The sequence below is a fragment of the Helianthus annuus genome, chromosome 9 (genome assembly GCF_002127325.2).
Source record: "Helianthus annuus cultivar XRQ/B chromosome 9, HanXRQr2.0-SUNRISE, whole genome shotgun sequence".
Lineage (NCBI taxonomy): Eukaryota > Viridiplantae > Streptophyta > Magnoliopsida > Asterales > Asteraceae > Helianthus > Helianthus annuus.
The window spans coordinates 61,182,589-61,201,699 of record NC_035441.2 but is presented as its reverse complement, the minus strand read 5'-3'; the positions used below and the strand labels follow the sequence as shown (position 1 = coordinate 61,201,699).

Genomic DNA, 19,111 nt, shown 5'->3' with positions numbered 1-19,111 from the left:
GCCCCGTTGCAATTCCCAAACTTGGGTATTCCAATTACCCGGTTACCATTGTAATGTTTCTAGCCGTTTTTTAACGGCTATAATGCCCAATCTAGCAAGAGGGTTTAATTTTTTTTTTTTTTTTTTTGATCATTTTAACCCTCTTTTGTTAGTATAACTATATTGTTGTGGATGTATTTGTATAATCACAACACACAAAACCCTCTCAAATCTCAAAACCTGATAAAAAAAAAAGGTTAAAACCTCTTTAAAATCTCAATTTGCGTTTTTGTAATTTGTTTCAGCTATTTTTACAAAATATAAAACAAGTTTAAAAAATGGATTTATTTTGTGTAAAGTAACTTGTTAATGGTACGAAAACCCAGATCTAATACTCTACATGGGTACATACGGTTAGGTTTTTCCCCAATACTCATATCCAAACTTGGCCCGATTTCTCCCAATATTAGATTTGTCAATGCTTTATCATACCCGAATCCGGGTTTGGGAAAAACATGATTTTTGCACCTCTAGATGGATTATTTGTTTGTTAATCTTGTAAGACCAACCGTAATAGGACGGTATATACCGTCGGAAAGCTTAATCGCGCCCCATAGCGCCCGGACACACCACCGCTACGGCCGAAGCTTAATCGCGCCCCATAGCGCCCGGACACACCACCGCTACGGCCGGCGCTATGGGTTGGTTTTGTTGTCTCCGCGTGAAATACATAACGTTGCACAATATTCTTCCCCCACTCAGACACATGTATATACATACATATGTATGTATAATTGACGGGGTTATATAACCCCCTTACCACTTCACCCTCTTGTAATATAAAGCCCCGTTAATTTGCTATATGATTGCTATCTTTCGTGGTCGGACCGAGTGATTAGTAGTGATCAATTTCATATCTATTAGCGCGATCAACTCTAAGTCAATTTATAGAAACTGATCTAACATTTGACACATCGAATACAAGTAACATTTGATGAAACATAAAACAAGGGTAAACACATAGATGTAACTCAACGCATTAACCAACAAGTTCTTAATCTGGCCGTTAAGGAGCATCCCATCAAACGATTATCGTTCTGACTTTAAAACTAACAAGAAAATTTAGGCGTTCTTTAAGTTGCACCAACCAAATGCTTTGAAACCAAAATTCAGACTTCTTTGTTTGTTACATAGGGTCAATTGTAATACCTCCCAATGCTTAAAAAACAATTACCTCACCTTCACCGAGAAAACTTGGATGGCCTGGCACCACCACCGCCAAAAGAAGGCCTCCATTTGTCACCAGCAGGAGCAGGAGCAGCTGCCGCCCCACCTCTACGAAACTTGGGCACATACTTGCCACCGCCAGTGGTAGATTCAGAGGGAGCAGCTGCCACTGCAGCCCCACCTCTACGAAACTTGGGCACATACTCGCCACCGCCAGTGGTAGATTCAGAGGGAGCAGCTGCCACTGCCGCCCCACCTCTACAAAACTTGGGCACATACTTGCCACCGCCAGTGGTAGATTCAGAGGGAGCAGCTGCCACTGCCGCCCCACCTCTACAAAACTTGGGCACATACTTGCCACCACCAGTGGTAGATTCAGAGGGAGCTGCTGCTGCTGCTGCTGCTGCTGGGGCTGCTGCCGCTGGAGCCGCCTCTCCGGACCCTGGAAGATCAGAGGAAAGCGGTTTGGTTGGAGCATCGATTGGTGTTCCCCTTATAATAGCTTCCTTCCTAAGCCTCTCTCTTTCTTCCAGTTCCTGTTCGCTCTTCCTTTGCCTTTCGGCAATCTCATCTAGCTTTGCCCTCCTCTCGGTTTCCTCGTTTTTACGCCTTTCAGCCTCTGCATGCACAATCGTATCCATAAAACACAAGTAATTCACCTTTTAAAGGTTTATAAACCAAGTAATTTTATCATTTTGTACAAAAAGCCCATCCAGTTCAACTTTGGTATGTTAAAGTTACTGAAATGAAATTGTTTAAAAATTATATTTATAATTTTAAAATAAGGGAAAGTGTCATTTTCGTCCCTGAAGTTTGGCCACTTTTGCAACTTTCTTCCAAAGGTTTGTTTTTCATCCAAAAAGTTTGAAATCTTGCCATTTTTATCACTGAGGGCCAAATTTCGAGGGACAAAATTCGAAACATATTCCAAACCATAAGGATGAAAAAGGCAAGATTTTGAAACGATAAGGACCCAGATGCAATTTGGATGAAAGTCACAAACGTGGCCAAACTTAAAGGACAAAAATTGCAATTTACTCTAAAATAAAAATCACCCATGTCATAATAAGAAAGTATGCTGATTTTATGGTATTAAAGCACTACTAAATATAACAATAAAACGAAAAACTGCTTTACCTAGACGTTTTTGAGCTTCTTCCTCCTCACGCAACCTTGTTAGCCTTTCCTCCTCAGTCCTGAGATATAACATTTTCCTTTTCATGTCTCTCTCTTCTTTCCGTGCCTTGAGGACTTGGCTAAGTCGTTCTTCCCTTTCTGCTCTCAATCTCACGTACTCGGCCTCTCGCCGCCTCACGACTCTTTTTTCAAACTCCCTCTACACACACGAGTTTGTTTACTTCTTTATTTACCTATAAAAACATTTAAATAAAAAATAAACAATGAACAAACTTGCTGGCATATAATGCGGTACTGGATGAGGTCATCTTTAGCAAATCTACCCCTCCTCATGTCAACACAGAGCTCAATGTACTTAAACATAATCTTCTCGTGAGTTTTCTGCCATGCCCTGTACCTCTTTGATGTAATAAGATCATGAAGGGCTTGAAGTGCATCTTGTTTCTGCCCAACGTTTATCAATTCTGTACCAAGAGCAACAAAAATTTAATTAGTCATACAAAACAACCACTATAAACTGAGATTCAATGCAAAAACATTAGTGGGAAAAGGTTGGTCATGAAGCTGTGACTTTACGCAAATAATTTCACGCTACTTTGCTACGTGACTAGTTTCACTGTTCCAAGAATATAACTGTGAGAGGAAAAAATAAAACCCTCGCATCTTAAGAATAAATGGAGTACAAACATATGTCAAAAAAAAAAAGTCACTGTATAATGTTTGAGCTGCTTATTTTACACCTAGTTTACAACCATAGGGTCAGAAGCCATCACCAAAAAAAGAAATAAGAGCTCAAATGTGTAGACAACAAGAGCCTTGAGTGAGAATGATTAATGCAGTAATCTAATCCACTTAAACTAATATGTTCCCTAGTCTCATTTAAGAGGGGGGAGGGGAAGGAAAATTTTCTCTCCTAATCTCTCCAATTTGGGAGGATGAATATATGGTCATATTTGGTCATATTTTCTTCCCTTTTCCCTCCTTTTCCCTCCCCTCCCCTTGTTAAATGAAACTCGGGAACATGGTTTTTCATATTTTCATCTCTTTTCCCTCCCCTCTTCCTGTTAAATGAGACTCGGGTAATAGACAAATAAAACTAAAAGAAGCACGGATGGCGGCTACATGTACACCGAAATATAAAATTAGCACTACAGTTTCTGTATCAGCAGTTATAGTGACTACAACGCTACAAAAAGCTGACACAATGCCACTCACCTTCAGCTCGCTTTAAAGCATTTTCCGGTTTGGCAAAAGTCGCCATTGTCAATCACAGAGGTCTGCTTATACCTATAATAATAGATAACAAACAAGAAACACTTGCTTATAACTGTCTGTATTTGTCAGGAATAGCACAGAATTATACGCAAATAAAGCAGCGGAAGGACTAACTGTATACAGGCACTTTCTATATACACAATAATACGAGCAACAAACCAAAAAAACCAAAGTTATCTGACATTAACACTGCTTAACCAGCAGTAAACAGAATTTTTAAAAGGATATATCACCAACATAGCATTGAACATTACCAGATGACTTCAATTTTTTACACAACATAAGAAACAAATCAGTCATACACACACACAAAAACAGGAATCAATGAATCGATGAATTAACGAATCAGTTATGTTGATAAAGTGAATTAGTGTTATTATGGCGGTGTGATACCTTGATTGCCGGAGATGATGAGCAGCCGCTGGCAGAGATTAGGGTTTCGGCAAAAATGTTTCAGATGGAGATTGTGAATTGAGGGGATTTTTGGAATTCCTTCTCAAAAACAACTTATTAAGGGCATGTAAGTTTGGCTAAGCTTATTACAAGGACTTTTGGAAAAATATCGGAAAAGAAGTTTTTGAAAATGAGTTTTTAAAAAAATGTTTGAATTAACTTATTGATCTAAAATGATTAAAATAGGCATTCTTTTAGATATAAGTGGGTAAAGAAGAGGTATATTGATAATTTGTAGTTTGAAAAGTTAAAAGCTGGCCAAAAAGTCACAATATTGTGACTTCTTGAAACCTCTTTTTTCTTTTTTGCAAAAAGCCAATTCTAGAAGGACTTTTAGCTTAGCCAAACACAAAAACAACTTATTGGCTTTTTGATAAGTCAATAAGCCAATAAGTTGTTTTGAAAAGCTTAGCCAAACATGCCCTAATTTATAGAGTTAATTACGTTTTTCGTCCATGTGGTTTGTAAAAATTACTATTTCAGTTCATTAGTTTAAAAATTGCAATTTTAGTCCATGTGGTTTCACTTCCGTAACCATTTCAGTCCACCTTCGTTAACCCCGTCCATTTGTGTTGTTAGTTTCATGTGAAATTACCATACTGCCCTCTTACAATTAAACACAACCCACTCTTCTTTGAATGTACACTGACTTATCTTCTGCTGCCCTGAATCATAATCAATCACATATAACAGAATCACCACCTAAACCACACCGGACCACCACCACACAATCTCCGCCATCTCCGGTCAACAAATCATCCTCCACCTCCTCTCCACTGGCGGAGTATTGTGGATGCCCGGGGGTGCACCCGCCCACCCCAATGTTTCGGTTAGAAGTGTATAAGTTCCGATTTTTCCTCCGAAAATTTTAAAATTATATAGGATTGCCCCCGATTATTTTTCCTAAATTGTATATCCTAAATATTTATAAACTTTGTATATAAATGATGGGTAGTTTGGTAAATATACACTTTGTTTTATTTGGAACTATTATTATTTAACCTGACTTGAATCGAATAGCCAACCCGACCCGACCCAAAACATAACGATAGGAAAAAAAAATTTGGGTCCCATCACTTTACGCCCCCTCGAAACTTTTGGTCAAGCTCCGCCACTGCTCCTCTCTCTGCGCCGCCAGCGTCTACGGTCAGCACCACATCTCGAACCTACTTCTCTGGCAACTCTCACTCTAATACCATTGTTTAACCCAGATTTGGACAAATCTTGAACCACACCCACAACCTCCTCAACTTGTGTGGGTTTAAGATCTGGACGGAACCATCTACAACATCCTCATCCTAATTTTTCATCTTGTTTTCATTTGTAATTTCAATCAGATTTGGGGTTTTGTATAATCGATGTTTTTCAAACCTCCATTTGCTATACTGACCGGTGGTTCGCCGAAACCCTAGGTCTTCGCTCTTAACCCACCGTTCAACAACAATCTTCATCATCGTCCTCAGAGGTGAGATGATGGCAGTGGTGTGACGGGGATGGTGGTGGTGTGTGGCAGAGGTGGGTGGCGTGCGGCGGAGGTATGTGGCGTGGTGGTGTTGTGTAGCAGAGGTGGGCGTCATGCGGCGGAGGTGGGTGGCGGGGTGGTGTCGTGTGGCAGAGGTGGGCGGCGTGCGACGGAGGTGGGCGGCGTGGTGGAGGAGGGTGGTTGTCGTGGCTGGTAAGAGTAGAGGTAGGTGGTGGTAGTGCTTGTTGTGTTGTTATGCATGGGGAGAGAGAGTTAAAATATTTAAGTTCAACAACATTTTAACAATTTAGCCCTTCACTTTCATTCTTTGATAATTTAGCCATTTATTTATTTGTGTTTTAACTTTAATATCAGGGGCATTATAGTCATTTCATATAGAACTAACAGGATAACTGGATGGGGTTAATAGAGGTGGACTGAAATGGTTACGTAAATGAAATCAGAGGGACTGAAAACGCAATTTTTAAACTAATTGACTGAAATAGTGATTTTTGACAAACCACAGGGACGAAAAACGTAATTAACTCTAATTTATATAAGTCATGGTATAAGTTAAAACAACTTTTTCACACACAAAAACAATTTAAATAAGTTAAACCAAACACTATAAAAACAAGAGTGAATTTCAAGAATTGTCCTTTATCTTTATACTCATTTTCAGGCGTTGTTCTTTATGTTCAAAATTGACGAGTTTTGTCCTTTATATTTTCAAATCATACACGTTTTGTCCTTTTTGCCTAGCCCGGTTAGTTTTTTCAGTTAAATTTGGTCATGTGCTTTGCACATGAAGGCGGTCAATTCAAATGTGGTATCTTTCTCCCATCACCACCTCCAATCCACCTCCATCACAAAAATGACAATAACGCCCTCATGTGCAAAGCACATAACCAAATTTAACTGAAAAAACTAACTGGGTTAGGCCTAAAAGACAAAACGTGTATGATTTGAAAACATAAAGGACAAAACTTGTCAATTTCGAACATAAAGGACAACGCCTGAAAATGGGTATAAAGATAAAGGACAATCCTTGAAAATGGGTATAAACATAAAGGACAACGCTGCTACCACCACCGTTGTCACCACCCGTCGTCGTCTCTAATCGCCGCCTTCTCCACCCACCACCACCGCTGCCGCTACAACTGCCACCTAACACCATGATGTGCACATGTCTACGAATAGTGAATGTATGTAATATTTTCTATAACAAAACCGAAATAAGTGTTTGCACATGTGTGTTTGATTCACCATATTATATAAAAACTTTGGAATACACACATAGGTCAACACAAATGTATGTGTTAGATCTTCATGTCCAAGACACGGCGTTGTTGACAACATATGATCTTAGGCTATAGGGTGTGGTCATGACCCTTGTGGTCTCCATGACCTTTCACATCAGCATTATATCACACCCTTTTAATCCATCATTCAAAACCACTACCCTAAGGGTGTGGTAGTGACCCAAACCACTATTCTCTTATTTTAATTTATTTTTGTGGAAAAGGAAAAAGATATACTGAAAAAAGAAAGGAGGCTCATGGTTGTCATGGTTTAATCCATGCCAACCATGGTAGATGAGGCAAAGGGGTGGTGTAGCAATTCATTAACGGTCCTACATGTCGATTGATGACCCAACCATGGCCCCCACACCCTTTAGCCTTATAGGGTCAAATGATGAGTGGGATTGTCAAAAATGTATTTAAACTAGTGTTATGCGCCGCCCGCATTGTGGGCGCTCAACCGAATATTTCTTACTTTGATAACATGTACGTCTTTATTTCGGTCACTTATACATGCTACTTATAACACAATCTCAAAAAAAAAGATACATCGAGTGAACCAATTAAACCAAGACACTACGATAGTTTTGCAAAAAAAAATAACTAAAACGATGGCAAGCATGTAATTTAGAGCTATGGACAAAACAATAATTTGTTAGGACCAATTAGCGAGTGCTAGACAGCTGTTTGGCACAAATAAAAACTAACTGAGTCAACCAAGTAAAATAAAATACTACCATAGTTTTATCCAAAAAAATGATGGCAAGATTGCAATTTTTAACTGGGGTAAAATCGTAATTTTGAAATGGAGGCAAAATCATAGTTTGAACTGGGGGCAAAACCATAATTTTATTTTGAACTGGGGTCAAAAATCGTAATTTTTAACTGTGGGCAAAATTGTAATTTTAAGCTGTGCGCAAAACCAAAATTTTATTTTGAAGTGGGGCGAAATCATAATTTTAAATTGGGGATAAAATTGTAATTTGGCAGGACCATAGCTGCTGGGGGCAAAACCATAATTTTATTTTGAACTGTGGGCAAAATCATAATGTTTACTTGAGGGCAAAATCGTAATTTTATGCTAGGGCAAAACCAAAATTTTATTTTAAACTGGGGACAAATTCGTAATTTTAACTATTATATGCTAGCTTAATAAAAAAAAACTTGTTATTTGCCGCCAGTTTTTTTGACCAACAACAAAAGAAAACTATTCCCCATATGGAAAATGTATATGTAGTAAACTAGGTTAGTTCCCCGTGTGTTACACGGGTTGAATAATTTAAACTATTTAATAAATATTTCTTGTAAATACAAACTAAAGAGGGAGACATTTATATACCAATTGATATAAATAAGTTAATATAAAGATGATGTATGTTAGTATTATAAAATTTATCAGAGAAGAATGTAATCAAACTGTCGCTAAAAATAATACAAAAATAAATATATTATATAATACGTATTATTGTATTTACGTATTACATTACATTTAAATTTAATGATAAATAAAAAGATAGAATGGATGTAAATTACAAAGACACACAATGTTTAGAATAAAGATGTAACATGAATAATGATAATTTACGAATATTTTCATTAAATGTATTATTTGAAGATTTGGAATGTTGTTACTAAGATTTCAGGATTTTTTTTTTTTTTGAAATTAGGATTAACTATTACCAAGATTTTAGGGTTATTTTTTTTAATTTAGGATTATCTATGAAACTAAAGAGATAAGTAAACTAATGTGTGACACATGTCATTTATTGGAACCATCTAATTTTCTGTTTTCCCGCCTCTTTTGTATAGTTATCATATATTAATTAAATACTAAATTAATATTAAATCGTATTTGAAATAGAATCCTTCTATTTTTCTAACAAAGTATTATCTTCGAATTTAAAATTTTTAATTTTTCTTTAGGAAAATAAAAAAAATAGATGACTCCAATTGATACGTGTCACATATTAGTTTATTTATAGTATGAATTTGGTATATAAAATTACATTTATTCAACCCGTACAATACACGTGGTTCCTTAAAGTTTATCTATTATTTAATATGTCAAATTATATGATAAAATAAAATAAAGAATTTCAAATAATGTCACGTGACACCCTCTCTTTTCATCTTACAATATTAATTTATATAGTATTTTATTTTAATATAATTTTTAATTACTAATACTTGTTTTATATTCATAAATCTATTGATTTTCATCAATTGGTTGTTCGATAAATGAATATGTTTTTTTTTTTGTTCTGGTGCTAATATTTTTGTTATAATAAGCTAAATATATTAGTAGTTGTTTACGTTTGAAGTTGATAAGGTATTAACCATTTGAAGTTGATGATGTTTTTAAAGTGATTTTTCTACTTTGAAATTATAAACTTATCTTTACTATAAAATATATAATTTATAAACATTTGCTTTTATATGTTTTTTAAACAGATAAATAATAATAAAATTAAATTGATATGTGAAGGGAGATCAGTTTTGAGGATTATTATTATTATTATTATTATTATTATTATTATTATTATTATTATTATTATTAGTACTATTATTATTATTATTATTATTATTATTATTATTATTATTATTATTTTGAATTTAGGGATTCAATATTATTTGTAACATCATATTTTAAAGTCAATATATATCTATTTATTTTAATATACTTTATTATTTCTACATCTGACCGAAAATAAAATATTCTTCTTTTAAAACTCAAATCTTATCCAATAAAACACCGAAACTTAAATGAAATTCACAATATTCAAGTAGACTATTAGAATATTCAAGTAGATTATTATTATTATTATTATTATTATTATTATTATTATTATTTTGAATTTAGGGTTAACCATGAAACTCAAGGGATATATTTTAAAGTCAATATATATCTATTTATTTTAATATACTTTATTATTTCTACATCTGACCGAAAATAAAATATTCTTCTTTTAAAACTCAAATCTTATCCAATAAAACACCGAAACTTAAATGAAATTCACAATATTCAAGTAGACTATTAGAATATTTAAGTAGATTATTATTATTATTATTATTATTATTATTATTATTATTATTATTATTATTATTATTATTATTTTGAATTTAGGGTTAACCATGAAACTAAAGGGATTATATTTTCGGAGGGAAAATAGATTTCTAGATAGTCTCATTGATTGCCATGTGTCTCAAATTGGTTTACTTTATTATATGTATAGATATGTTTAAGCGTGATCAACTAGGTCATCTAATCTAAATATCAACATAAAGCCCGCTCCTTACATTTTGCGTCACTTGTGAGCTTTATCACTACATATGGCCTAAAAACAAAAAAAAACTACAAACGCTTAAAAACATTGTTCAAATGTATACATTTCAAGCAGCGTGCTTTTGTATACTCCCTTGTAGGATATCAAGCCAAAAACATAATTAGCGCGAGAGATGTGTTTGGTGTTGATATTATTTAATCTCGACATCTCTTTTTTGTCGTTTTAGAATTATTAATAGAGACAGGCATTTTAATTTCAAGAATATAAACACAATATGACATTTAGTTTGCCATCTTTCGTGGTCGGACCGAGTGATTAGTAGTGATCAATTTCATATCTATTAGCGCGATCAACTCTAAGTCAATTTATAGAAACTGATCTAACATTTGACACATCGAATACAAGTAACATTTGATGAAACATAAAACAAGGGTAAACACATAGATGTAACGGCAAAACATTAACCAACAAACCAACAAATTCTTAATTTGACAGTCAAAAAGCATCCCATCAAACGATTATCGTTCCAACTTTAAAACTAACAAGAAAATTTAGGCGTTCTTTAGTTGCACCGACCAAATGCTTTGAAACCAAAATTCAGACTTCTTTGTTTATTACATAGGGTCAATTGTAATACCTCCCAAAGCTTGAAAAACAATTACCTCAACTTCACCGAGAAAACTTGGACGGCCTGGCACCACCACCGCCAAAAGAAGGCCTCCATTTGTCACCAGCGGGAGCTGGACGATCGTCCTGCTTGCCACTCCCCCACCTGTCAGATGGCGCTGGTGCCGCCCGATCATCCGGTTTGGCGCTCCCCCACCTATCCGGTTGTGCTGGTGGAGCAGCTGCCGCTGCCACCCCACCTCTACGATGCTTGGGCACATACTTGCCACCACCAGTGGTAGATTCAGAGGGAGCTGCTGCTGCTGCTGGGGCTGCTGCCGCTGGAGCCGCCGCACCGGACCCTGGAAGATCAGAGGAAAGAGGTTTGGTTGGAGCATCGATTGGTGTTCCCCTTAAAATAGCTTCCTTCCTAAGCCTCTCTCTTTCTTCCAGTTCCTGTTCTCTCTTCCTTTGCCTTTCGGCAATCTCATCTAGCTTTGCCCTCCTCTCGGCTTCCTCTTTTTTACGCCTTTCAGCCTCTGCATGCACAACCGTATCCATAAAACACAAGTAATTCACCTTTTAAAGGTTTATAAACCAAGTAATTTTATCTTTTTGTACAAAAAGCCCCACCAGTTCAACTTTGGTATGTTAAAAAATTGTTTAAAAATTATAACTATAATTTAAAATAAAGGCAAAGTGTCATTTTCGTCCCAGAAGTTTGGCCGCTTTTGCAACTTTCTTCCAAAGGTTTGTTTTTCATCCAAAAAATTTGAAATCTTGCCATTTTTATCACTGAGGGCCAAATTTTGAGGGACGAAAGTCGAATTATATTCCAAACCATAAGGATGAAAAAGGCAAGATTTTGAAACGATAAGGACCCAGATGCGATTTGATTGAAAGGCACAAAAGTGGCCAAACTTCAAGGACGAAAATTGCAATTTACTCTAAAATAATAATCATCCATGTCTTAATAAGAAAGTATGCTGGTTTTTATGGTATTAAAGCGCTACTAAATATAACAATAAAACAAAAAACTGCTTTACCTAGACGTTTTTGAGCTTCTTCCTCCTCACGCAACCTCGTGAGCCTTTCCTCCTCAGTCCTGAGATAGTATAACATTTTCCTTTTCATGTCTCTCTCTTCTTTCCGTGCCTTGAGAACTTGGCTAAGTCGTTCTTCCCTCTCAGCTCTCAATCTCGCGTACTCGGCCTCTCGCCGCCTCACGACTCTTTCTTCAAACTCCCTCTACACACACGAGTTTATTTACTTCTTTATTTACCTATAACAACATTTAAATAAAAAATAAACAATGAACAGACCTTGTGTTCCATGACCCGGGCAAGTCTATTCTTCTCCTTCACATCTTCATCATGGCGTAATCGGCTCCGTTCAACCTCACGCTGCAGGAAAATTATGACAACATAGTCACAATTAAGTAAATTGTCTTGCAATATAGATCAAAGGGTATGTAGATAAAATGAATACCTGTTGTTCATATTCATGAAGATCTTTCTCCTCGGCTAAGCGATTTTGGAACGCAGCTTCGATCAAAGGTGCCGCCTCTTCCCTTTTTGCTCTTTCGAAATGATCCATAGTTTTAATTAGTTTTTGCATTTTCTTTTCCATTTCCTGCCTCTCTCTAACTTGCTCTTGCAATGCTAACTCCATTAAAGTCTGCTTTGTCACGTTCTCCTGTAAAAAACAAACTTGACATAAGCCATTGAACTTTATTTAAAAACTAAAATAGATAAGAAATTATAAACTCACCCCTTCGAGGATAGGAGGCTTCTTTCCTTTCTTTTTGGTGCGCTTTCCAACGACATCATTTATAAATTCTAGTGCTTCTTGACGGGTACGCTCCTCCATTTCCCTAAGAATTCTCTGGCGCTTCCTTTCTTCAAATTCAGTGGCAAGCCTTTTCTGTTCTGTCTCTTCGGTTTTCTTCTGCAGTTTCAATCTTTTCGTCTCCTCTTCTCGTTCCTAAAAAACAAAAACAAATTTATAACTTTTTTTTTGGAACGAAAAATTCCAAATGTAAAACTATAGTATCAAAATGTGTGATATGAATGTGTACCATCTCAAGCAGGTGACGTTCTTGTTCCTCCTTGCGTTTCTCAATGATGGATTTCCGTGCCAGAAGTTTTTTGTGCTCTTTATCAACAATATCTGCCAAACTTGGCAACATAGCACTCAGTTTCGATGCTTTCGGCTGCGAAGGATATATCATTGACCTGGATGTATTCAAATTGACTGCTAAAACACTTAAATGGTCTTGCAAAATGTCAGATTCAAAACCCTAGGAAAAAATAAACAAACGAAAAACCAATGTTTTTGTTAGTCAAACAAGCTAATAATCAATAACAAATATATAAAACGAACTAATATCGATATACGTAAAAAACGAACCAAGTCACCAAATATAATTGCACCCTTCATATGATCGATCTTCATAGCAATGAAACTATGTTTGACAGCATCGACAGATATCCTCTCCACAGCAGGGAAGTCAAAGAACGGAACCATTTTCGATAAAGTTTCAACTTTCATCGTCTGGTACACTTGAGAGACCTGAAACAGAAAAAAATCAAAATGTAACGTACGTAACAACTAAACCAACCTGCAATAAAACCGATTACTTACCTGTTGAAGCAGCCTTAAAGTAGCTACTTTTTCCAGAGCGGGAACATAGTGAGATAGCTGTACTTCTGGTACAGAAGAAGCTGAAGATAACTTGCCCCCAAGTTTGGATATCTTTGCCAACAAAGGCTGTACTTTCGATGCCAAATCCAAAGGAAGAAACTCGTTTTCTAGAATATGATAAAGATCCTTCACTTCCTGAGTTACATATGTCATTACCCCTTTGGAGACCTGAAAAAAAATGATGTCAATAAATAAAAGAAACAAGTATAAGACATGCTAGCATTCAAAAGCTTTCAAGTAGTAATTAGTAAAGCATGCAACATGAACACGAGCTTGCAGAGGTGTCTAATATTCACATAGATAAAAAGTAGGGGTGTGAATTTCTGACACAACCCGAAAACACAACACGAACCTAACAGGCTAACACGAAATTTGTGGGTTTGGGTTTAGTGTCTGATCAGTTTCAGGTTGAACCTGCAGACCCGTTTAGCTAAACAGGTCGGGTTCGGGTCAACCCAGTCAGGTTAGGGTTGTCCCGTTTAACCCATTTATATTATAACAATATATTTTTACAACATGTTTTATGTCATAAATGAAATTGAGTATGTATTTTATGCCATAATTATAACTTAAAAAGAGAAATTCACATAAGATTTTATAATTTAATGTAATTGTTATTATATACATTTGTATTTTTTTTGTAATAAATTTAATTTTAATATATTAATTAGCAAAAAAAATTAAAAATAAAAAATTGGGTTGAACAGGTTGAATTCGGGTCACCCGGGAAAATTCTGGCCGTGCTTGGGTTCCTATGCTTGACACAATTTTCGAGTTAACGTCTCTAAATTTTTGGGGTTCAGGTCAGGTTAAAGACAACCCGTTTAGCGCCCCTATTAAAAAGTATATGAAAAAAGAGACAGAAAGACGGCAATCTTACAAGATCAGCAAGAAGAGATGATCGGGAGAGCTGCAGAAAAAAAAAGATAATATAATTATAATAAGTAAATGGTTATTATCCACAGTAAAAAAAATCATGGTTGACAAATATGAAATACCACTTCTCTTGTTTCAAGCTTTGTATCAATGTTAAACCCGATAAGGTTGTACATCCTTAGATTCCTTTCTTTCTCATGTTCCAATTCTAAATGAGATGCAGTTTTAAGATGATCATAAGGTGGAGCAGAAAGGGCAGCTAACAAGACTGATGACGCAATTAACTGCAAGTCTTTCTGATTCAGGTTCTTATTGAAGCTCTTTTGAAGTAGGAAAAGTTTAAACCATGCATAAGCATGATACAGATGGCTAGACGAAATCCAGAAAATCTCAGTTAACTTCGCATAATATACAGCCATCAAGGATGATTTCGGCATTTTCTTAACCATGCTTGTCAACCCATAGATATCTTCGACCGAACGAAAAGCTTCCTGAAACAATTATTATCATAAAATACAAAAACCAACAGTTAAGCAAAAAATACACATGTCGTATGGTGTACTTTATACAGAAAAATGTATAAAGAGCATGACAAACCTGCCAGAGTTCAAGCTCAGTTGCAACTTTCAGTTGCTCAAATCGTGTATCGAGATAAAAGTGTAGGCTTTCTGGAGCAGTTAGGTCAGGTCTGTCTCTCTGGTCTCTGTACTTGTTAAGATTTGCAAGATGATTCCTTATTATCTCACAAAGCCTGCGAAACTCGGTTGTCCTTTTGTATTGTTTGCAGAACTGGAAAGCACGATGCGCGGTGTCCTGCATACAAGTAATCAAGCATTATATATACTTCCTTTAAAGAAGAGTCATAAATCAGTAAAACTCAGTTTAGTCAACTTCTAGCTAATATTAACCAACTAAATAAGTCACCCCAAAACCTACCACTATATATATAGGACAAACTATTCATTCAGTGATCTTTGTTAGCAAAGTTATAAAATTAAGAAATTCAGGAAAAAGAAATTAAGTGAATCGAGTATATGAGGGATTGAAGAACATATATTACAATGATAAGAACAAAAATAAACTACAAACTCCTAATACTTTATGGGGAAGCGAAACTAATAGTAAGCTTGTTATTTTAAATTATGACGGGCACCAAGTTCTTCAACCAAGGGTTATGTCATATTTTTTCTATATAGTTTAGATTGAGAAAAAGATTAAAGAGTTTCTGAAATAAATTAGTCAACATTCATAAAAGTTGCAACTTGCAAGTACTAACGATTAAGGTGGAATTAAAAAAGGTGGTTTCTAAGGGCATCTTAGCAAAAACTTACTGCATACAAAGCCATCAACTTGGAGTTGTTTCTCAAAATTTCAAGAACAGTTCTGTAAGTCTCCCACAGAAATTTAAACCACGGGGTGACAAGCTCCCTATCCGAACGATCCTTTCCCTTCTCACCACTAACATAGCTCAACATCAGATCTTCTGGTCTTTTATCCGCTTCAAGATCATCCACGTCCAAAGCTTCTTCTAAAGCTTGGGCCTGGCTACGAGCCAGCTCAGCCTTCTTGGTCGAAAGATCCATGAAGTACTTTATGACTTCCTCTAACGAGTTAACATTAACTTGCTGGCATATAATACGGTACTGGATGAGACCATCTTTAGCAAATCTACCCCTCCTCATCTCAACACAGAGCTCAATGTACTTAAACATAATCTTTTCGTGAGTTTTCTGCCATGCCCTGTACCTCTTTGATGTAATAAGATCATGAAGGGCTTGAAGTGCATCTTGTTTCTGGCCAACGTTTATCAATTCTGTACCAAGAGTAACAAAATTTAATTAGTCATACAAAACAACCACTATAAACTGAGATTCAATGCAAAAACATTAGTTGGAAAAGATTGGTTATGAAACTGTGACTTTACGCAAATAATTTCACGCTACTTTGCTATGTGACTAGTTTCATTGTTCCAAGAATATAACTGTGAGAGGAAAAATGGAAACCCTCACAAATTAAGAATAAATGGAGTACGAACATGTGTCGAAAAAGATAATCACTGTATAATGTTTGAGCTGCTTATTTTACACCTAGTTTCCAACCATAGGGTCAGAAGCCATCACTAAAAAAGAAATAACAGCTCAAATATGTAGACAACAAGAGCCCCGAGTGAGAATGATTAATGAAGTAATCTAATCCACTTAAACTAATAGACAAATAAAACTAAAAAAAGCACTGATGGTGGCTACATGTACACCAACATATAAAATTAGCACTGCAGTTTCTGTATCACTGTATCAGCAGTTATAGTGACTACAACGCTACAAAAAGCTGACACAACACAATGCCACTCACCTTCAGCTCGCTTTAAAGCATTTTCCGGTTTGGCAAAAGTCGCCATTGTCAATCACAGAGGTCTGCTTACACCTATAATAATAGATAACAAACAAGAAACACTTAGTTATAAATGTATGTATTTGGTCAGGTATAGCACAGAATTATACACAAATAAAGCAGCAGAAGCACCAACTGTATACAGGCACTTTCTATATACACAATAATACGAGTACCAAACCAAAGTTATCTGACATTAACACTTCTTAACCAGCAGTATACAGAATTTTTAAAAGGATATATCACGAACAGAGCATTGAACATTACCAGATGACTTCAGTTTTTTAGAGAATATAAGAAACAAATCAGTCATACACACACACACACAAATGCTTACTATATCTAACTGAGAATCAAATCAACAAGCATAATCACAAAAACAGGAAAAAATTAACAACTTTCGCTCTCTAAATAACAAATCAAATCAACACATATTTAAACAACAAACACAGCACGAATTTGCAATTTAACAAAAACTTATTGCGTCAAACCCTAATTTCATGCCCGATAGCATATCACAGACATCCAATCATCAAATTACACATACATATTAATGTAAAACATAGATCTACAACAACTGAATTGTAAATTGATCAATTTAAACACAAAATATGGTGTAATACGATACAATTTATCGATCGAGCGTGTTAACCGCTAGCGAAAGAAAAACAGGAATCATGAATCGATAAATTAACGAATATGTTATGTTGATAAAGTGAATTAGTGTTATTATAGCGGTGTGATACCTTAATCGCCGGAGATGATGAGCAGCCGCTGGCACAGATTAGGGTTTCGGCAAAAATGTTTCAGATGGAGATTGTGTGTTGAAGCCCACGAGATGTATTTATAGCATGAAATATTAGCCCACTTACCGGTAAGCCCATTCACTTATTCACACAAAACTTTTACAAGTTGTTTTGGAAGAGCAAGTAACCACTTGTTTTTTCTAGGGCTATTTGGTAATTCTGAATAAGTAAGATGCTATTTGGTAATATCTTGAATGTTAAAGTGTTGAATTAATAAGAGGTCTAAACTATTAAAAGTATATATAATGTTTAACCGTTCAGAGGCAAACGTCTGACCAATTCAGATTAGAGATCTTAACCATTTAAACTTTGTATAAATCTTAATCATTCAAAGGCAAATGTCTGAACCATTCAGACATCTGCTCGTGAAACAAACAGTCTGAATCATTAAGTGCTGAACCAGTAAGAGGTCTGAATCATTAAGAGCCTCATTATGAGGTAAACAAACAACGTCTAAGTGTTAAACCAATAAGATGTCTGAATTATTAAGTGCTTAACTAGTAAGAGATCTGAAACATTAAGAGCTAGTATAATGCTTAACCATTCAGAGGCAAATGTCTGCCCAATTCAGATAAGAGGTCTTAACCATTCAGACTCGGTATAATGCTTAATCATTCAGATGTAAATGTCTAAATCATTCAGATATCTGCTTACGAAACAAACACACTAACATTAAGTTTTGAACCAATAAAATGTCTAAATCATTAAAAGCCTTATTAAAAACTAAACAAACAGCCCCTAGTTTTAGAAGGTAATAAAATAAAAGATAAGTTATAAAAAGTGAAATAACTTGCTTAATTATTTTAAGCATTGTTTCTCCTTTTTTGTTGTTGACTAGCTCGTGTGTATAGATTGTAACATGTAAAAAAAAATTGGTGACGTTGCATTTCCATATAAAGTTATTTCTAAAATATGACAAAATGGCTATGTGTATGTGAAGTTGGACTGAGTTTTAACATGCAAATTTTATTAAATCATGATGTGCACATGTCTACTAATAGTGAATGTATGTAATTATGTGTCGCCCGCGTTGCGGGGCGCTCAACCGAATATTTCTTAGTTTAATAACATGTACACCTATATTTCGGTCACTTATACATGCTACTTATAACACAATCTTAAAAAAAAGATAAATCGAGTGAACCAATTAAACCAAAACACTACCAGTGGCGGAGTTTGACCAAAATTTTCGAGAGGGTGTGCTTGCTGCCGTCGCACGAGGAGGAAAGGAAGAGGGAGAGCTTTAGGGTTTGTGTGTGTTTGTGTTTTGTAAAATATGAGAAACACATCACCCATGGTGGATGTGTATGCGCATAGGGTGAGTCGGGCTCACTTTCTTGGACCGTAGGCCACTACACGGGCGGGCTGGGTTCTTGGGCCGAGAACAATAGTGCAACATACGAAGGTGTGCGATCAAAAGTAGGGTGTGCGACCCAACGATGTTGTGCGACCAACTAAACTTATTCACAGTACAACTACGTAACACATACCATACCAAACCATTACATTCTTTGAAATTAAACAGATCAATTAATCACGTATGTTCATACAAGTTACATTACAACACCACGAAAAGGTTCTAAAGTGCGGGTTGTCACAAAATATGCTTGG

The 19,111-nt window shown here is 35.7% G+C and overlaps 1 protein-coding gene across 1 annotated transcript; it reads right to left on the bottom strand.

Annotated features, from left to right (window-relative positions):
• Nucleotides 1-1,018: 1,018 nt before the first annotated feature.
• Nucleotides 1,019-17,506, bottom strand: LOC110877780 (eukaryotic translation initiation factor 3 subunit A). The gene is made up of 15 exons (XM_022125983.2): nt 17,441-17,506; nt 16,656-16,727; nt 15,635-16,116; nt 14,901-15,116; nt 14,426-14,794; nt 14,308-14,337; nt 13,368-13,595; nt 13,134-13,295; nt 12,802-13,023; nt 12,495-12,707; nt 12,213-12,419; nt 12,047-12,127; nt 11,771-11,972; nt 10,850-11,263; nt 1,019-1,282 (listed from the first exon to the last, which is right to left on the bottom strand). The coding sequence occupies exons 2-15, from the start codon at nt 16,699-16,701 to the stop codon at nt 1,221-1,223; spliced, it is 2,934 nt and encodes a 977-aa protein (XP_021981675.1). The 5' UTR covers nt 16,702-16,727; nt 17,441-17,506; the 3' UTR covers nt 1,019-1,220.
• Between the last annotated feature and the right edge of the window lie 1,605 nt (nt 17,507-19,111).